This window comes from Cottoperca gobio, chromosome 8 (genome assembly GCF_900634415.1).
Source record: "Cottoperca gobio chromosome 8, fCotGob3.1, whole genome shotgun sequence".
NCBI classification, from domain to species: Eukaryota; Metazoa; Chordata; class Actinopteri; order Perciformes; family Bovichtidae; genus Cottoperca; species Cottoperca gobio.
In genome coordinates, this window is record NC_041362.1 from 20,061,649 (window position 1) to 20,081,246 (window position 19,598).

General features: G+C 39.7%; 1 protein-coding gene across 1 annotated transcript; it reads right to left on the reverse strand.

Annotated features, from left to right (window-relative positions):
* Positions 1–642: 642 nt before the first annotated feature.
* rarab (retinoic acid receptor, alpha b) lies at positions 643–17,697 on the reverse strand. Its single transcript, XM_029437906.1, has 9 exons — positions 17,508–17,697; positions 6,302–6,456; positions 5,618–5,759; positions 4,758–4,918; positions 4,402–4,578; positions 3,988–4,192; positions 3,648–3,715; positions 2,837–2,927; positions 643–2,084 (listed from the first exon to the last, which is right to left on the reverse strand). The coding sequence occupies exons 1-9, from the start codon at positions 17,695–17,697 to the stop codon at positions 1,825–1,827; spliced, it is 1,449 nt and encodes a 482-aa protein (XP_029293766.1). The 3' UTR covers positions 643–1,824.
* Positions 17,698–19,598: the final 1,901 nt, after the last annotated feature.

The following is a 19,598-nucleotide window of genomic DNA, read 5'->3' on the forward strand; positions in this document are numbered from 1 at the left end:
AGGGCACAGAAAATAAGCACTCAGAGCCCAATATGTTTTTGATTTGTGACAAAATAAAGCAAATAGGCCACCTGTCAGCATCATCAGCCACAGAGAACAGTTTAACCCAGGATGTGCTAGTCTGGGTTAAACTGTTCAATTGTTAAAATGTGTTGAGACTGATTTATTCTAACATTGGTTGAGAGTTAAATCAAGATGTGAAACAGTTAAAGAAAAAGTGAAACTCAAGCTGCTGCTACACTTTATTTTAAGATGCACAATTTTTCAAAAGCTATTTTATTTATTTTCTCAATTTTATTTGTAAATGCAACCCGAGAAGAACATTATACATATCTACAGTATTATATATATATTTATCTGTATAGTTCAATGTTAAGTGACAATAAATATTGTCTAAATGTTTTTAAATTGAACTTTCTTTATTAGATTTGACAGTCAGTTGTTGATGACGTGCAGACGTTGATACAGCTACTAGGCTGCTCCGGACCTTTGCTCGACTGGACCTCTTAGAATTTTAGTTGAATGCCCCTGCTTTAAAGGGTCAGTTCATCATCAGTTTGACTTTTATAAGATAATGTGAATATAAAAAAAGATTGCGTATTTTACAGTGAACACCGTGATTTACCAAAGAGCACACATATGTCAGGATAGAAGAAAATCATACTTCTTTATTGAACTCCTTGTATTTTTATACTTTCCAATGAGTTTTATCTCACCATACATTAAAGAGGACAACACTGAAAATGGAGATTTGTACCTGACAGTGTAGGGATGTCGTAGTGAGACAGTGGCACTCTGTAAACAGACTATGACAGTTACTGGCGCAGACTATAAAAACAAACGTGTACATTTTAAGGTAGCAACTTAATTAAACTATAATTCTGCATTCTGGGGAAACTCTTGAGTGGGCTGTTTGTACTCCTGGTGTCACAGTTTGTCCACTAACAGATATTGTATGACATTACAATTAAAATGTCTTATGTTTCACAGTTTGTTCACTTGAGTTGCTGAAGCTACATCTGAATACAAACTAAATACATATTTCCTTACAGATGATGATGCATTGTAACGCAAGGAGAAATACATTTGCCTCAAGCTATAGAAAGTCTCCAGTTTACGTTTGCATTTCTGATTCCAGTGGCGAAGTCAAGGATTTTCCCCCCTGATGTGTCCGTAACGGGATCGAAAGCAAAAGGTTGGGGGCAGTGTGTGTGTGTGTGTGTGTGTGGGGGGAGAGAACTCTTTACATTTGTATTGGGGAAATACAGTATATACACATGTACATTTAGGAAAATAACTTCTTGTATAAGTCCGCCTCAGTCTGAAAACTTCTTTCACAGCCTTTTTATATACAATATTTTACACATAATCATTATGCATACTATATATGCCTTTTCATAATTGAGGAAATGTTTGATTCAAGAGGAATCCTATTCATGGGTCTGTCCACGTATCTCCATAATTCTTCATTTAGGTTTAGACGGTCTGCATATAATTAACTTTTTAGGTATTGTAAAAAAATAACAAAAAACGTGACATGCTGTTTTTTGCATTTATATGTATAAAACCATGATGCCTGAACACAAATCCAGTCCTCAGCACAGTTTACCTGCTTTCATCCAACCTCACACCACCTAGATGTTTCGCCTCCCTCCTGGCACTCTGGCAGGTTTAATCAATGTCACGGACAAAACATGTCACCAGTAATGGGCTCAGACATTCAGACTTTTTGTCCTCCAGATCATCTGTTATTAGGTGCAGTTTTGTTCTGCTTTCAGTCGGCTGAGTCTGCTGTGTGGGAGCAGGGGTGCTGAGTGTAACACTTCAGGTGGATGAGGAATGAGAAGAGGGGGAGCAGGGCACGGGGCTCGGGCTGGGAGAGGAAACTGATTTTGGTGAAAGACTTCCGAGCTCGGTTTCATCCTCTTCTCTGCCTCCTCCTCTGCCTTTTCCTCCGCCTCCTCCCCCTTTCCCTCCCCCGGCTCCATAACCGTCCAGTCCCTCAGAGTTCTCCAGCATTTCCTGGATGAGCGGAGGCATGGAGCCGGGTATCTCCATTTTCAGTGTGATCACTCGCTCTGCTCCTATAAGAAAGAGGAAGAGAGAAAGTTCAGGATAAGAGAACAAGTCATTATGACATGACTATCATTGTAGTAATGGTATTAGTACTCAGGAATTTACATTATACTGAGTTTATGAAAACGAGATGTAGTGCCTTTTCCACTACAGGAAGTTAACGAGCCGTAGCCTGGAGAATCCCATAACCCGAACCTGAAGGAACCCTGGTTCTATATGTGCCATTCAAGCATCTACCCAACACTCCCAAACATTGCGGCAACAATCTACAGTTTACGCAGACAAATGCAGAACATTGCAGAAAAACAAACACATACATATGTCAGAATATAGTTGCACACATGTCCTGCGTTATAATAATATATAATATAATAATAATAACTGCTGTGTTCAGGCACAGCGGTTGCGCTTTACGTTTCAGGTCATTAAGTTCCTGTAGTGGTAAAGGCCTAATGGAGGAAGTGTTGAGTTTGCTTTAACAGCAAACAGCATTAACAACAAATAAAACAGGAACAGATGAGAAAACATTAAGTCTTTTTAATAAAATACTAAGAAATATACTAAAAACAGAAATTAGAAATAAACAAAGGTTTTTAATCAAACCTTTAAAAAAACAAAACATTGTCCAAGCCCAAGTTGGCTCTGTGTAACGAACCAACGTTGTACTCCCCTCCATGCCTGTTGCCCCACCCAAGTAAATTATCGGTGTGTGTGTGTGTGTGTGTGTGTGTGTGTGTGTGTGTGTGTGTGTGTGTCTCACCCTTCACACTGATGCTCCTGAGGTCAGTAATCTTCATCAGTATCTTGGGGAACATACAGGGTTTATCAGGCCTCCTTCTCCTCACATACATCTATGCACACACAAAGACATGGACAAAGTATTTGTTATATATATATATTATATATATATATATATATATATATATATATATATATATATATATACATACGTATATATATTTGGTAAAGCTGCTATATTATTCTAAGATTCCCTCTGTAATTTAATCACTCATGCTTGAGATTACTAATACATTTGTGTCCTGTTTTGGACATCTTTCTACTTTGTTCGGTGGATTAATATATGTCTGCTTTTGACAAAGTACACTGTTTCTTTAATAATGGTTGCTGTATGTTTACAGGAAGATCAAACTTTATTGTACTGTTGTTTAATTCCTCACTCACGGTCTTCTTTTTGTTGCCACGTCACTGCTGAATAAAGTTAGTTGAAGAAACATGACATAAAAACATTTGTATCAGTTGTGTTTTTACAAAAATTGGGCTTTTTTATTTTTTATATCCCACTATTTCAAGGATAAGTCTGGAGATATTCAACATCTTTTGATGCCAGAAAATCCTATGTGAAGACCAAAACCAAATGCAAAGTATGACATATCTTCTTCCTCGGCACCATAGAGCTCCATTGTTGTACGAACACTATCAAAAACTGAGTGACATGTTCCTTCATTACCATGAACACACACAGTACAGAACTTTGTTTTGGAATTGGTGAACGTATTCATCTAGAATACAAGTGCAAGTAACGGTTACATGATAATAAGTAGATGTCAAACCTTCAAGGCTTCAAGCATCGGCTCCTGAAGAACATCCACCTTCTCTGGCTCCTCCAGATCCTGACGATCTACACACACACACACACACACACACACACACACACACACACACACACACACACACACACACACACACACACACACACACATTAAACTATAGCAGTAAGTACACAGAGCATGAATATCTACAGCCCTACGACACACATCATCTCTATGTGAATGTAGGATTCAAGAAGATACAAATAATTTCTGTCCTTTCACATTTTCTTTCCACCACAGTGCTAACACTAAACTAACTCTGCATTCTTTCATGATTCCTTTCAGAAATCAAGTGCAGTACCTCCACAGAGCAGGCAGATGGCGCTGAGTAATCCTGTCTCTGCATCGTCCATTTCCAGCGGGATCAGCTGGTTGGCGAAGGAGAACACCAGGTCTGTGAGAGGTCCGAACCCGGCATTGTGCATCTGGGTGCGGTTCAGAGTCAAACCGTCGGAGAAGGTCATGGTGTCCTTGTCTGGGGTGTAGCGGGTGCAGATCCTTAGAATCTAAGAAAAGGGGATGAAGTGTTATACATTTTTATATATGTATATATATATTTATATATAAACGTATTGTTATTTGTTTTTTTTACAGTGTAAATTTAAGTTTTAATCAGGCTCGGGCCCGTGGTTCAGGCTTGGACAGAAACAATGCGGGTGCATGCGGCGCCGGGCTGGATGTTTTTCATAGCTCTAGACAAAAGTGATGAACTCACCAGTATGTCGAGGCAGGCGGCTTTGAGCAGGGTGATCTGATCAGCAATGGTTAACGTTGTGAAACCAGGGAGCTGCTTGGCGAACTCCACTGTCTTAATGATGCATTTGGTGGACAATTCACTGAACTTGTCCCAGAGACTGACATCCAGAGAGACACGGTGCTCGGAGCTGTTGCTCTACAGGTTGGGGAAAGGGACACAGAGTTTCTTTTGTTGTTTGTTTTTCAAAAATTGTTGAAGAAAACACCTTTGGAGCTTTGGCTATAGCTGTGTATTACATTTGTTTTTAGGTGTGAGTTATGAAGAATATTTTCAGGTGCACATTTAAAAATGAAAATATGTTTGTAGATGTGTACCGTGGTGTATTTTCCCAGCTGACCGAGGGAGGGGAATGTGCCCTGATGGGCCCGGCGGACTCCTTCAATCATCTGCTCTGTGTCTGCTGAGAGAACGTAGATCTCTGTCTCCCCCTGCCTCTTCTCTTCCTTCTTCTTCTTCATTCTGTCATTTCGCACCACTGAGGGAGTGAAGATTGGAAGATTTAGCTCAGAAGTTTAAGCAGCAGCTCACATTGACATTCTAAATCAAGAACAAGGAGGCTGCTCTTTCAAAGTTCTCCTGTCAGTGATTTAATAATATTTTAGGTATATTTATGCTTCCAATTAGCCTGCACTTTTTGTAAATCCTAGGGCAGAACTGAAAGACATTTTAAAATCACCAAGCAGTGAGGGTCTAATGAAAAGAGGGTACTTTATGGGAAATGAAGAAAGCAGCTTTTTGGTAAACTTGACAAATACCAGGGACTGCAATTCCAGATATTTTGGGGCATCAATTATTTTTGTACTCCTGCAAGTACATGGTAGCACAACAGTACATCGCTGGAGTACCCCTTTAAGATTTTAAAAAGCAGATGGAATAGTGATGCAATACGCTGGATATTATAAGTTCATGATGGTGGTATGTAGGGCATGTATCAACTAAGGAAAGCCACCAGAGGGAGACACATATCAAGGATGAAACGCATCACTGTGCTGCCTGAGAAGAACACCCAGCTTGTGTTGCATCTCCTGCTTGAAGTATAGAAGTCGCTATGCTCTGTTCTATTATTGCAAAAGCAACACTAACAGACATTACCATTTGCAGGGAAGTGCCTTTAGAAGCTCATCCTTTTCCACACACTGAATGTTACTGCATCTATACACCTTGATGTACTCACACTCCTTGGACATGCCAACTTCGAGGCATTTCTGCAGTCGACAGGACTGACAGCGGTTCCTCGTCACCTTGTTTATGACACAGACTTTGTCTCTGTGACATGTGTACACCATGTTCTTCTGGATGCTCCTCCGAAAGAAACCCTGAAACCGAAAAATGTAGGTAATGACTAAAACACAGAAGCGGGGGACAGAAAAAGAACACAGTATTGTCAACATTTGGTGGTGCTGTTTTTTAAATGTGCGATGACACACACTGGAGGAGCGTGCTATTTATTGTTGATGGACAGCTGGTAGCAGGTCAGAGCACGGTCTATCAGGACATGAACTTGATCACAAGCACACAAGAACCCACAAACAGATATCAAAGTAGATACTATTTGCATGCACAGATTATTTGTGTGCATGTGTGTGTGTGTGTGTGTGTGTGTGTGTGTGTGTGTTTGTGTGTGTAGGATTAGATGAAGCAAAGAGGCTTACAGATCCTAAGGTCGGTGCAAAGGTTGTGACCTCTTTGCTTACACGTTATGCAAATAGTCAGCAGTCTCACGTAACTATTTTTCATTCAGGTCTTTTTAGCTGTGGCCTGCACCTGTTCACAAACATGCCGCAGTTACCCAGAAAGAGTGCTGTAGTGGATGTCGTGCCAGTGTTTATTTAGCTCACTCGTATGTTTAGCTGCCTACCTTGCAACCCTCGCAGGCACTGACTCCATAGTGGTATCCTGAAGATTTGTCCTGACATACAAAGCAGGGCTTGTAGATGCGGGGTGGAGGCAGAGGGGAGGGGGGGCTGGGGACAAGCAGGTCCTCTCCTGAACTCGTGCTCTCAGTCTCTATAGCTGCAGGAGGAGACAGAGGGAGGAAAATCAGGGAAAGTTACATTTAGTCAGATTGCAGTTGCTGTCAATATTTCTCTGCTTGTATTTGACTTAAGTTGTAGTAAGATTTTTAAATTGTATTTATTCATTGAAAGTGACAGTGTCGACCAAATGCTTCAGGTGCATGTAAGTGGGTACATGTAAGCTAGCTTTTTGTCATAGATGGCAGCATGAAGACTAACATTTAGTTTGTAGTCTGCACCTTACATAAACCAGATGATACTATACCACAATGTATAGTGATTCATGTCAAGGTTTATTCAGGTTGAGTATGTGTTCAACACCATCTGCCCTGTTAGTGCCATCAGCTGTATCATAAATAAGCTTACCAAAATCTTCTTATACTAAAATAACCGGTTACTTCCTAATCAGTGGTATACATAACCATTGTTTTTGCAACCCTGTGGCTTTTTCATGACAATAGGTAGAACGTCAACATCTAGGAGGTACTATTCACAAACTATTCCAGCCCTGCAACCACTATTAACACTGTTCTATAATAATAGTATCTAACTGGTTAGGTCACAAGTGGTTAAAGAAATACGTCGGCATGTTGGGAAACTGGCTTATTTCCTTTATTGTTGAGAGTTAGATGAGAAGATTGATACCACTCTCATATCTGTATGGTAAATTGATAGCTACCGCCCGCAGGCAAATGGAAACAGTCATACAAAAATTAGACACGATAATATATTTGTTCATAATAATATGGTCTATTGGGGGCTAGGAAGATATCCACTATGTGTTGCTAAAGGATAGTTATTGGCATCAGGGGGAGGCTGAAACCAATGGAATAAGAAGCCTTGGATAATGTTTGATTTTATTTGCTTAACCTGTGTCTCTGGGGTGTATGGGTCGCAATGGATTTTAGAGCAGATAGTAGATGACTGCTGTCTGTCGTATCTCTTGCTCACACAAAAATGTAACAACATCAAATGAACTGTTGAACAGGAATCGAAACATCAGTGTATACAGAAGGGGTATAATGAGCTCCAATTTGTCAAAAACAAGTAGTGAACAATAAGAAAAAGTATTTAAACTGTCCATCTATTAGGACGATAGATTCTGATCAATGTGAGAATCTTGATTATTTTCCACTCACAATTGAGATAATATTTCTTCCTACAATTCTAAGGACCAGCATGTTCCATTTTATTTTGTCATAACTAAACTATATTGACGATGTTGTTTGTACTCCATACCATGTTGTCATAACTCTAATCCAATCTAAATTCTAATCTCTTAATCAAGTGCTGCTTTGATGAGGTGGAAATCAAGGTTACGTGCTGGTGAGTCTGGAAAGGGAATTTGTTTCCATTGAGACGGCAAAATTAACTACAGTGGTTTGATCATACCTTTTTAAATGGAATTCATTCATGTTCTGTCATTTCTTTGTCCTGCTACTCATGTCAGTTCAAGCAACAGTCAGCTGCGCATTAGCAGCTATGGAGTAAGTAAACCATAACATCCCACTCCTAATTCTGCGTCCGGACTCATTTCGTCAAAGTGGTTGTTATTTTTGTTCAGAGACCTGGCAAAGGCAGACTGTGACCCATTTTAAGGTCCTGACCCTTCAGATTAAGATACCAGGACTAACCACAACTCCTCTGCCTCTCCCTCTTTCACTCTGCCTCCTCTCACCTCTAACCTAACACACTTCCACACACACACACACACACACACTCACACACACACACTCACTCTCTCACACACACACACACACACACACACACACACACACACTCACACACACACACACACCTCACACACACACACACACACACACACACACACACACACACACACACACACACACACACACACACACACACACACACACTCACACTACCCTCCCCCTGCTTTAGTTGCCATACCAGACATTCCACTATGGAGGAGATTCAACTCCCCTCTACTGGTCTGCTCTGTTTACATAGAGAGGGAGAAAGAGAGACACAGAGAAATATGGAGAGGAGATCCTCCTCTTCCTCAGCCATCATACCATCCCTCTATCCTCCCCTCTCTTCATCTCTCCTCTGCTGTCTTTGCTCTCTTCTCACTGACACGCTAGCCAACAGTTCCCTTCAGCACAGTCTGACCTCTTTCCAACTTCTCTCTGTTCTTTCGCCTTGTATTTCCAAGTGACTCTCACTCCGTATGTTTGTTAATCTCTTCCTATTGCTTCCCACTTCTGCTTTAGTGTGCAGGACATGACGCAGTCAGCAGCTCATCCAAACAAAATGTACAGCTTTAAGCTGCAGGTTTCAATTTGGAGAAATACTTTCTTTTAATTGTTGAGATGAGGGATTCATGTGGGTGAATCATCTTTGTGACTCACATTTTAATTGGATAGGGATAATAGCGTTAAATTATTAATTTATAAAAATGGATCTCATCAGGAAATATAATGAAATCAACCAATATTTTGTGCAGTCATTTGACTAAATATTGTTTTGACGAACTCACAGATGTAAAGTTTTTAGCCATTCATGAGACACATGTAACTTAAATAATCTATGACATAAGGTCATAAATAACATATATACAATTATAGTATTATATACTATACTATACAATAAGTACATTATACAACTTCCTTCAGCACTGCTGTATATATTATTTAACACTCAGTCATTTGCTCTGTAGTGAACATTAAATGGACACTTGGAACACTTACATAAACGCAACACGTTACGTTTTGGGGTGAGCAGACGACGTCTACGTACTGTGTTCACTTTCTCCATTTTGTTGTTAGTAGTTTTTAGGGCACTTATGGTATACACTGGATATTTCACACACCAAATTTGGACACTCAAATAAACTGACGGACACTAAATATAATGCAGGATATAAGAGAGTGATTTTCAAAGTCTTAGCCTTGTTTGTTTTCAAATTAAATTAAAGAGGAATCATGGATTTTTGCTTCAAATAGACTAGGAGCTGTTTCTGTGTCATATTTCAGGGAGTCTCACAGAGTTTACAGCCTTCAGTCAGTGACTACTTCCTCTGTGTCTGTCATCACTGCCAGGATCTCCTCTCAAAGATTCCCCAAGGTGAAAGGGACGGTTAGATTGTTGTCATGGTACAATACAGGAACGCACAATGAAATGCAACTGTTGCAGCATTTCATTGTATAAAAACATCATGGTGACACCTGCAGCTGACAAGGAAAAGTCCACTGTCTGTTTTGCACATATTCATTGCAAAAAGACAAGTCACTGTCTAATGCATATATTAACAACACATCATTTACATACATTAATACTGAGCTTGGGGTTTGCTCTGGCCTTGGCTACAAATAATGCATGGTTAAAATCTTTCAAACTCTGGGTCATCCTTGCTCCTGGGCAGAGCAGCCAATCTGTGTCCTCAGGTCAGTTTAGTGAAAATACAATAGTGACAATGTTAAATCTTAGCAAGTGCTGGTGTAGGCCGTTTTCCAAATCTGATGTAAAATACTGTTAAATGGTCTCCCCAGGCGGTCCTGGGTTTATGCCAGTAAACAGTTCCTGAATAGAGAGCATGCTCTATGAGCTTAGAAACCGGCCTCTCATCACAATCCTGAATTCTCCTCTCCGGACGGTTACCGAGATCTAGTTCTAAGTTCTTAAACATGATTTTGTAGACACACTATTAAGCCTTTCTGACATCCATTATCACTGCTAATGATTTTTTCCTGATGTGCATCCAAATCCACGTAACTAACAACAAATAATAAGCACACATACGTATGGTAACATTCTTGGTCAAACAGCTTTGACTAGCCCCTTGCTGGGTGGGCAAAATGGATATAATCCTTTATCGTGGTATATGTCATTTTATCACAATATCAACAATAATAATTGTCAAGATGTAGTTTGTTGTGGAACAAAGTAAAGTAATACCTGACAAAGTAGAATTTCATTACACTGATGCAATAATCCTGGAAATACAATATTGCTATTATTAGTGACTGCTCATTGATTTGCTCACCCTGGCCTAATGTAGCCAGAGATGTTAAAGAGGTAGCTACCGGTATAAACAGTACGGCAACAAATCTCTGATGGGTGACAAATTGATCATTTTGTTTAATCCTACCATCACCTATAAACTTTTCAATTTCCTGTTGCACCATCATGGGCCAAATCTGTAACTGGAGATGATATATAAACTAGAACATTTTGGTTTGACAAAACAAGACCCTTTGATGACATCACCTTGTGCTTTTGGATTTTGTGATGAGCATTGTCAAAGTTTTCTGATGTTTTAAACACCAAATAACCAAATCCACCAAAATTAATCATAATGTTAATGTTAATTGCAGCCCTAATCAGAGTCCAAACACTGCATATCTAATAAGACTGTTTAGCCACAGCAGGCGCTGTAACTCAACCACAGACTAACACCATCGTCTTGCGAGACAGAAGGAAGCCGACAACAGATGTATATAATTTTTTTAACTATGCGTACTGAACATATGTGGCACAACAATGTCTTTCGGGATAAATCACAGTCTATATTATCACATAGCCTGAGCGTGCACTGTCATTTAGGTAAATATAAACATTGTATCAGTATGAGGGCCACAACAACTTAAACTCACTGTTCAAACAACACCCTGGACCTCGTTCTGGCACATGGTATTGGAATTGAATATTTATTGTCTGTCCACAAAATCCTCTTTTATCAGAATTTGTTTTAATAACGTTTGAAGTCCTGTTACTGGACTACAAGCCAGTAGGCCAAATAGCCTACACTCGATGTCTTTCTGATGATGCTGTAGCTAAATTTAAGGAAGTGATTCCATCGGCACTTAATTCAATACCATGTCAGCAATTTATTGGAGGACTCCAATGCTAATTTTAGTCCCTCGCAAATTATTTATGTTGTTTATAGTGCTGCAGCCTCACTGCAAATGACACTTGACTCGGTCAAGAAGACAATAAAACAGCGAAACCTCCAAAGTTGAGAGTCGAGAAAACTTGAAAGTAAATGGCGTTCCACCAAACTGGAAGAATCTCGTTTATTTGGTTAGATCATCTTAAAACGTATAAGAAGGCTCTCCGTAATGCCAGAGCAGCTTATTACTCTTCCTTAATTGAAGAAAATAAGAACAACCCCAGGTTTCTTTTCAGCACTGTAGCCAGGCTGACAGAGAGCCACAGCTCTACAGAGCCTTCTGTTCCTATATCTCTCAGTAGTGACGACTTCATGAGCTTCTTTAACCATAAAATTATAATTATTAGAGACAAAATGAATCACTTCCTGCCCTCAACCGGTACTGACTTATCTTCAACCACCGAAACCTTAAAACATCATCATCATCATAGCACAGAGACGGCACTGGTGAAAGTTACCAATGACCTTCTATTGCAGGGGTGCCCAAAAGGTCGATCGTATATATATATATATATATATATATATATATATATATATATATATATATATATATATATATATATATATGTACCGTAATTTCCGGACTATAAGCCGCGACTTTTTCCCCATTTTTCGACCCTGCGGCTTATATAACGGTGCGGCTAATCTATGGATTTTTACAGCTAACGGCCACTAGGGGAATTCCTAAATCTATGGATTTTACAGGTTACAGTCCACCGGATGCCGGAAAAGAGCGCGCAAAAGTAAAAGTGGAACCGCGAGTGGTACGAGAGACAGACGGACATTACGAGAGCGAGACAGTTTGTGAGACACCCTCATTACGCGTTCAGTGGGAGGCGTGGATGAATAGTGGCGAAAAATCATTCACCAAAACTGGTCGCATGCGAAAAGCAACTTTCGCTCAAGTTTGCGAGTGGATCCTGACAGCGTGGAGGAGTGTTAAAACATCCACGATCAACAACGGGTTCCGCAAGGCTGGAATGCTGCGTGATGAAGAGGAGGACGCCGCCACAGCTGAAGCCTTTAGAGGCTGTTCGATTCCGACAGTGACGAAGAGGAGTTCGTTGGTTTTGAGAGCGACATCGAAAGAGAGAGGAGAGTGGCTGACGAAGCCACCCTGAGCCTGTTCGTTTCCGACACTGAAGATGAGGACTTTGGTGGTTTTAGTACGCAGGAAGAAGACGAAGATGAGGATTAATGAATCCCCTCTGTGCACGAAACCTTACATATGGTAATTAAATATTAAAAAACCTGCGGCTTAAATACCAATGCGGCTTATATATGTACACATCAGTCAATTTAGCTTCTGCGGCTTATATTCAGGTGCGTCTTATAGTCCGAAAATTACGGTATATATATATATATATATTCCCCCAACGGAACCCCGCGCCCCCTGAACATTTTTTTTTCCTATTCTATTTACCTTATAGGCAATATTATAAGGAACCACTCAATAAACTTTCATTGTTATGTGGATGATACCAAATTATATATCAATCAAGCCAGATTAGAACCAATTAATTAGCTCAAATTCTAGCATGCCTTAAGGACATAAAAACTTGGATGTCTAGCAACTTTTTGATGTTATAAACAGGCCAGACGGAAGTAGGCCCCAAACACCTTTGAAACGCATTTTCTAATGACATAGAAGCTCTGGATGGCATTAATTTGGCCTCCAGCACCACTAACTAGTATTGACAAGAACTAGGAAACAGGATAATATTACTCCTGTATTAGCTGCTCTGCACTGGCTCCTGGTAAAATCCAGAATAGAATTTAAAATCCTTCTCCTAACCTACAAAGCCATTAATGGTCAGGCTCCAGTTTATTTTTATATGTTTTATAAGAGCTCATAGTGCCTTGTAACACAACTACAGCATTGCGCTCCCAGACTGCAGGGTTACTTGTGGTTCCTAGAGTCTCTAAGAGTACAATGGGAGCCAGAGCCTTCAGCTATCAAGCTCCTCTCCTGTAGAACCATCTCCCAGTTTGTGTTCGGGAGGCAGACACCCTCTCCACATTTAAGAGTAGGCTAAAGACTTTCCTCTTTGATAAAGCTTATAGTTAGGGCTGGCTCAGGCTTGCCTTGGACCAGACCCTAGTTATGCTGCTATAGGCTTAGACTGCCGGGGGACTTACACTTCTCTCCTCCTCCTCTATCTATCTCTCTCTCCTCATCGTACTCTCGCATTCATGTCCCTTAAATGCATGTTACTTAATCAGAATTCGGGGCATCATCCCCAGAGTTTCTGTGTTTCACATCTGACAGGTTGCCACAATTACAGGTTACATGTGGATCATGTATCGTGGCTGCGCCTGCTGCCCTGGTCCTGCCTGACATCCATGCTATTTACTTTTTGTGGCAACAGGAAGCTTATTTTTACATCCTCCTGATCCATTTTTTTCATATACACATCCTTATTTCTGTCACATGGATTGTCTATATTGTATTTTTACTATGTTGTTTATTTTCAACACACAATTATTTTAAATATGCTCATTTAGGCAAATTCAATTCTGACCATGATCTCAGCAGATCATTTAGCATTAAATTGAATTCAGTAAAACGACAACCCCTCTACATTACATGTGCTTCCCACACTACTGGCACCACTACTGCACTGTTACATGCTTTCATGTAAATTCTGATTATATTACTGGAGTGAATTATATTTCATATTTTAAACCAGCAGATACTAGGCTGAAGCAAAGGGTACCGTTTATAACTTGTTAACCCTTTTGGTAGTATTTGCTAGCAAGCTATTAGTATGTGGGAAGTAGCTTGTTTAAGCTATTTGAGGAGATTAATTGATCTTTTTAGATTCATTCTTTATTGTAAAACATTTATTTTATAAATTAGTTGTTAACTTTAACAACTGTGCACACAGCCCACATTGTAGGTTTGAATTAGAGTACCTCACCGCGATAGTTAATTAGCTAGCCAAATCACCACATGGCACATTTCACACTCTATGTATTTGACAAATGAATAGATTTATTTTGGCAATTTGGCAATTATTGAAATAAGTCTGTTTATGATATGGTAAAAGGTTAATCTGCATATAACATGGTAAATACATTTTGAGGAAATAACCCTTATATTTGCATTTTATTCCTGTTAATTACTATAAATTCCATTTAAATTCCATGAAAAGATTTCAACTTGAATATTCCTACCCTATGCAAGTCACATAACAGGAAAAGGCAAAGTACTCCAAAATAACAGCAGACTTTAGTTCTGTATAGCTGTATGCAAGTGTTGATGTTAGCATACTTCAGATTAGAAATTGGTACCATTATAGCAGTCATAGTTGTCCTCTTTCTTCTTTATCCTGTCTCTAATAAATACAAATCATATGAGGCTGTGACATGAGAGAAGACTATAGAGTCAAATACAGGCAAAGACATTCCATGCCAGAGGACTCTGACCAGAACGAATGAATTAATAACAAGCTTTCCACTCCCATTCTATTAGCATCCATCGGATGGTAGTGTGATCCCGCACACACATACAGAAATAAAGACATCTAGAAGATAGAAGAACACTGACACACAACCGTCCACCTCCTCCCCTTTTCACATACTCACACTCAGGTCAAACTTGGTCAGTATACCCTCACATTCCCAGACAAACTGTGAGTGTGAGTGAATGTCTGTATGTGCATCACTTTGTGTGTGTTAATGTGTGTGTCCAACAGACAGAAAGAGAGGTCATTCAGTGCAAAGAAGTGATGACTGGGCAGCTGACACAGGAAAGAAAGAGGCAGATAGGAGGAGAAATAAAGAGAGGGAGAGATGTAGGTCACTTCCCAATTGTCAGTGAGTCATTGCACTGGATCACACCCAAACACACACACACCACACACACACACACACTCACACACAGTAAACCTCTATCCCTAGGCCACTGCAAACATGTCGCTGGAGCAGTCAGTGAATGTGTGTGCGTGCCTGCATTTGTGTATGGCCTTTGACCTTTGAACCGGTTTGATGCTCTTCATTCCAGTCACGCACAAAGACATGACCCCCCCCCCCAGCTTGAATTTACGAGCTCTCCCCTCTTGCTTCTATATTTCTCTCTTTTATTCTGTTTCTCACCGGCCGACCGGAGTCCACTTTGCACACTCTCTTTATGACTTTAACTCGGCTGTGCAAGGGCTATGTCACAGTGACATCACCATGTCATCACCCTTGGGTGACTGTCTCACTCTGAGTTTGACTGTCTCTAATATGCTGGGGTGGGGTCGGCACTGTCAACTCACAGCTAGAAGGTCTTGTGTGTGTGTATTTATGTGTTTTTCTTTTAGACGGGCAACCTGTTCAGGGTGTTCCATGCCTCTCAGCTAATGCTGGGATTGGGACTCGCCCCTAATGATCCTGCATATGTTAAGCAGGTTTAGAAAATGGCTGGATGGAAAATACCTGTGTCTTACTTCACGGCTGAGAATCGAACCTCAATATTTTGTGTACCGACCAGAATGTGCTCATAGCATACGGCATCGAAAACTGTCAAATACTGAACGCTTTATTTATTTGATTTAAGTACATTTCTTTAACAGCATGTAATTAGGCAACACTAAACATTTGAAAGATTTTGCTTCTGTCATTAAATTAAAAAAGTCCTTTTGAAGAAAAACCTTCATATTCCTCAAAACTAAATATAGTGCAACATATGGTCTTGGTATCCATACCAAAACTCGGGTATCATTTTTTATTAATAGTATTTTCAACTTTTAAACCATACCCAACATGGTACACTGGTAAAGCAAAAACATCCTATAGTGTAGAATCTAGGAAATGATCATCACACAGCAAGTTATCACAAAAAGATAAATAAATACACTAACTAGTATTTTTAATATTACTATTACTTATAATAATTATAAGTGTTAGTATATTTCTTTTTTAGTATTATCCCCTATGTTTGAATATTTTCTACCCTCCAACACAGGGTCCCTGAAATAAATGGCCTGAAAGTACCACAGCAACAATTTCTCCTAAAGATCAACTAAACATAAACTTGTGCAATCACAATAATAATAATAATAATAATAATAATAATAATAATAATAATAATAATAATAATAATAATAATAATAACAACAACAACAAAGGTGCCATAATCACCTTCAAAACCAGAAAAGGGTTTTAATTATCATAAACCACACATTAACTCACATAATCTGTGACATGTTGAAAACCCTTCTAGGGTATACTACCATATTAATTATTGATTTAGCTGTTGAATATTTCTCAATTAATTGCTTAACTGTTTGGTCTATAAAATGTCAGAAAATAGTTAAGAATACTAATCAAAATTGGCTAAAGCTAATTCATTTATCAACTAAATGTTTCAACTCTTAACCATTTATACATCAAAAGCCTGTTTAGTTTCTGTTGATGAGCTGTAAACAGAGTTTGTTCTCACCCACTGAGAAGCACTGAGCTTAAGGTCAGGATGAGCTAGATTTGGTAAATAAGTGCAGGCAGCAACTGAGGTCGTTTGAATCACTCCATTGAAAAGATAAACCAAACCCTCAATTTGCATAATACACGTTAAATATATACAACTACATTAACGACCTGACGGAAAAGGAGTTTAATTCTCATCATAATATTTTTGGGTCACCTTAGGCTGAATGCAGTATTGGTCAGATATAAGGGGTTCTGGCAATCATATTGTTAATAAATAGTGAAACAATTTTCCATGTAAAAAATGTCAACTTAATTTGAATAGTGTGGAACAAGCTCATAAATGCTGTAAATGACTAATATGAGTGTAGAAAGGAAACATGTTGAGCAGGCTAGTAAAGTAAAAGTGTATCATACTTATTGATGTATAGAACAGTGGTGTGTTCATTTTCCATCTATTTAAGAGGGGGCTAAATAAGAGGCTGTGGGGCACCTGATACTAGAAGAAGGGGCTGGCATGAGTCCCAATTGGAACTGGTGAATTCATGCATTCATCCCCCCAAGCTGACAACACATTTCAAAGCACAAGCAAGGGCTTTACCCCGCAGGCACCCCCTTGTCATTTTTCAACTAATTAAATTATCTACACTGCCTAATTGTGGTGTGCCCTGTAGTTATTTTGTTTACAAGTCCAAAATGGCAAATCATTTTTCAATGGGACTCACAGTGGCTGGATCCGCTCCAGTGTCTGCCGCTCACCAATGACCCTCCGAACGGACGCTGAAGTCCTCCTACACCGGACAGGAGTCCCTTCTCCGGCCCGAGCCCCGGGGGTCTGTGGTAGTAGTCCATGCTCAGAAAAGAGCCGGGGCTGGGGCTGGGGCTAAAACCCACAACATCCACGCTTTCGTACATCCCCGACAGGCGGGAGTCGCCTTTGATCCCTTTGTATCAAATAGAGAAAAAAAGATCAAAGCGTCCTGGACGGCGAAGAGAGAAAGAGGAAGGGAGGGAGGGGAAGAGTTCACATCTTCATAACAGACTGATGGGAGGAGGGGGAGGAGAGAAAAAGAGATGACCGGTCCCGGTGACCTTTTAGCCCTTGGAGGAGCACAGGCAGTTTACTGTCAAACTTTGCCGTCTGTTTAGTCGTTTTAGCACGACCAGAACAAGTTTCGACGACGAATTAAACGCTGTTGTCTATTTTACAGTCCAAATGCTACAAGTGCCACAAACTTAACTGCTGTGCTGCAACGGCACTGCTTTGCTGGTTGAGTTAAAAGCCTCATTACTTTGTAGCACCGAAGATTAAAACGAGGGAAAGACCCACCGTTACATTACATAACTATACCAACACACATGTGTATTATGCTCAAGACGGTCTGTCTCTTTAATACATTTCCTACGTCGCTATCGTTCGCAGTTTATCCGCTGTTTTTATAGTAGCTAAAATGATATTATGCAATTGTCATATCGCTTGCTAATCCTTGTAGCCAGCCAGGCGAGCAGTCTATTAAGAGGACATAATACTCCTTAATGTCACAGTCAGTATTGTTTGTCCTTAAGTCCATGAATGCTGTAAATGAATGTAACCTTCACCGAAAAGTAAAAAGGTCCAGTCGGTGGAAACGCGCTGCTCCGACCGCTCCGGTTCACAGACTCCAAGCGTTCACGACAGAGAAACACAGCCCTGACACATTCATGCTAATTGCGTCTCATATTTGGCTCTGAACTTGCCGCTTTGTCCAAGTAGTAGACTATCCAAAGGTAACATTGGCGGCGGTGAGGTAGGTCGAGGAGATATTTGCAGTTTGGGTTTGTGCGCCTCTGTTGCTAGTTGTTGAGGTCCAGCAGCAGTGTCCTGTAGTACCCTCTGGTCTGTACCCGTCGGCCTCTCTCTCTCGCTCTCTCGCTCTCTCTGTCTCTCATTCTCGCTCTCTCTGTCTCTCTCTCGTTTGATGAGTGACACCAGCTGCGCGCGAGCTCCACCTATCTGCCCTGCGCGTGCTTCCATAATGCTTTCTGCCTATATTGGCTACTGCTGACTATACTGCGCACAACTAATATAACTACTACTGTTTGTAGGTCTACTATTATTACTATTAGTAATATGTTCATGATACTACTACTACTACTACTACTACTACTACTACTACTACTACTACTACTACTACTACTACAGCTACTAGCCTACTACTACTACTACTACTACTACTACTACTACTACTACTACTACTACTACTACTACAGCTACTAGCCTACTACTACTACTACTACTACTACTACTACTACTACTACTACTACTACTACTACTACTACTACTACTACTACAGCTACTACTACTACTACTACTACTACTACTACTACTACTACTACTACTACTACTACTACAGCTACTAGCCTACTACTACTACTACTACAGCTACTACTACTACTACTACTACTACTACTACTACTACTACAGCTACTAGCCTACTACTACTACCTACTATTATCTCAATAGCCTATTCATCTATGTATTATCACACATATTCCTAATATTATAATAATAATAATAATAATAATAATAATAATAATAATAATATATTATTATTATTATTATTATTATTATTATTATTATTATTATTATTATTATTATTATTATTATTATTATTACTACTTACCTGACATACAGTGCTGGCTTATAACTAAGTACTAAGTCCTGTACTTTGGTACAATTATGAGGTGCATGTCCATTGTATGGCGCTTTATACTTCACTACAGTTCAGTGTAGAAGGAAACATAGTTCTCCTAAATTATTTGACTAGTCCTTATTA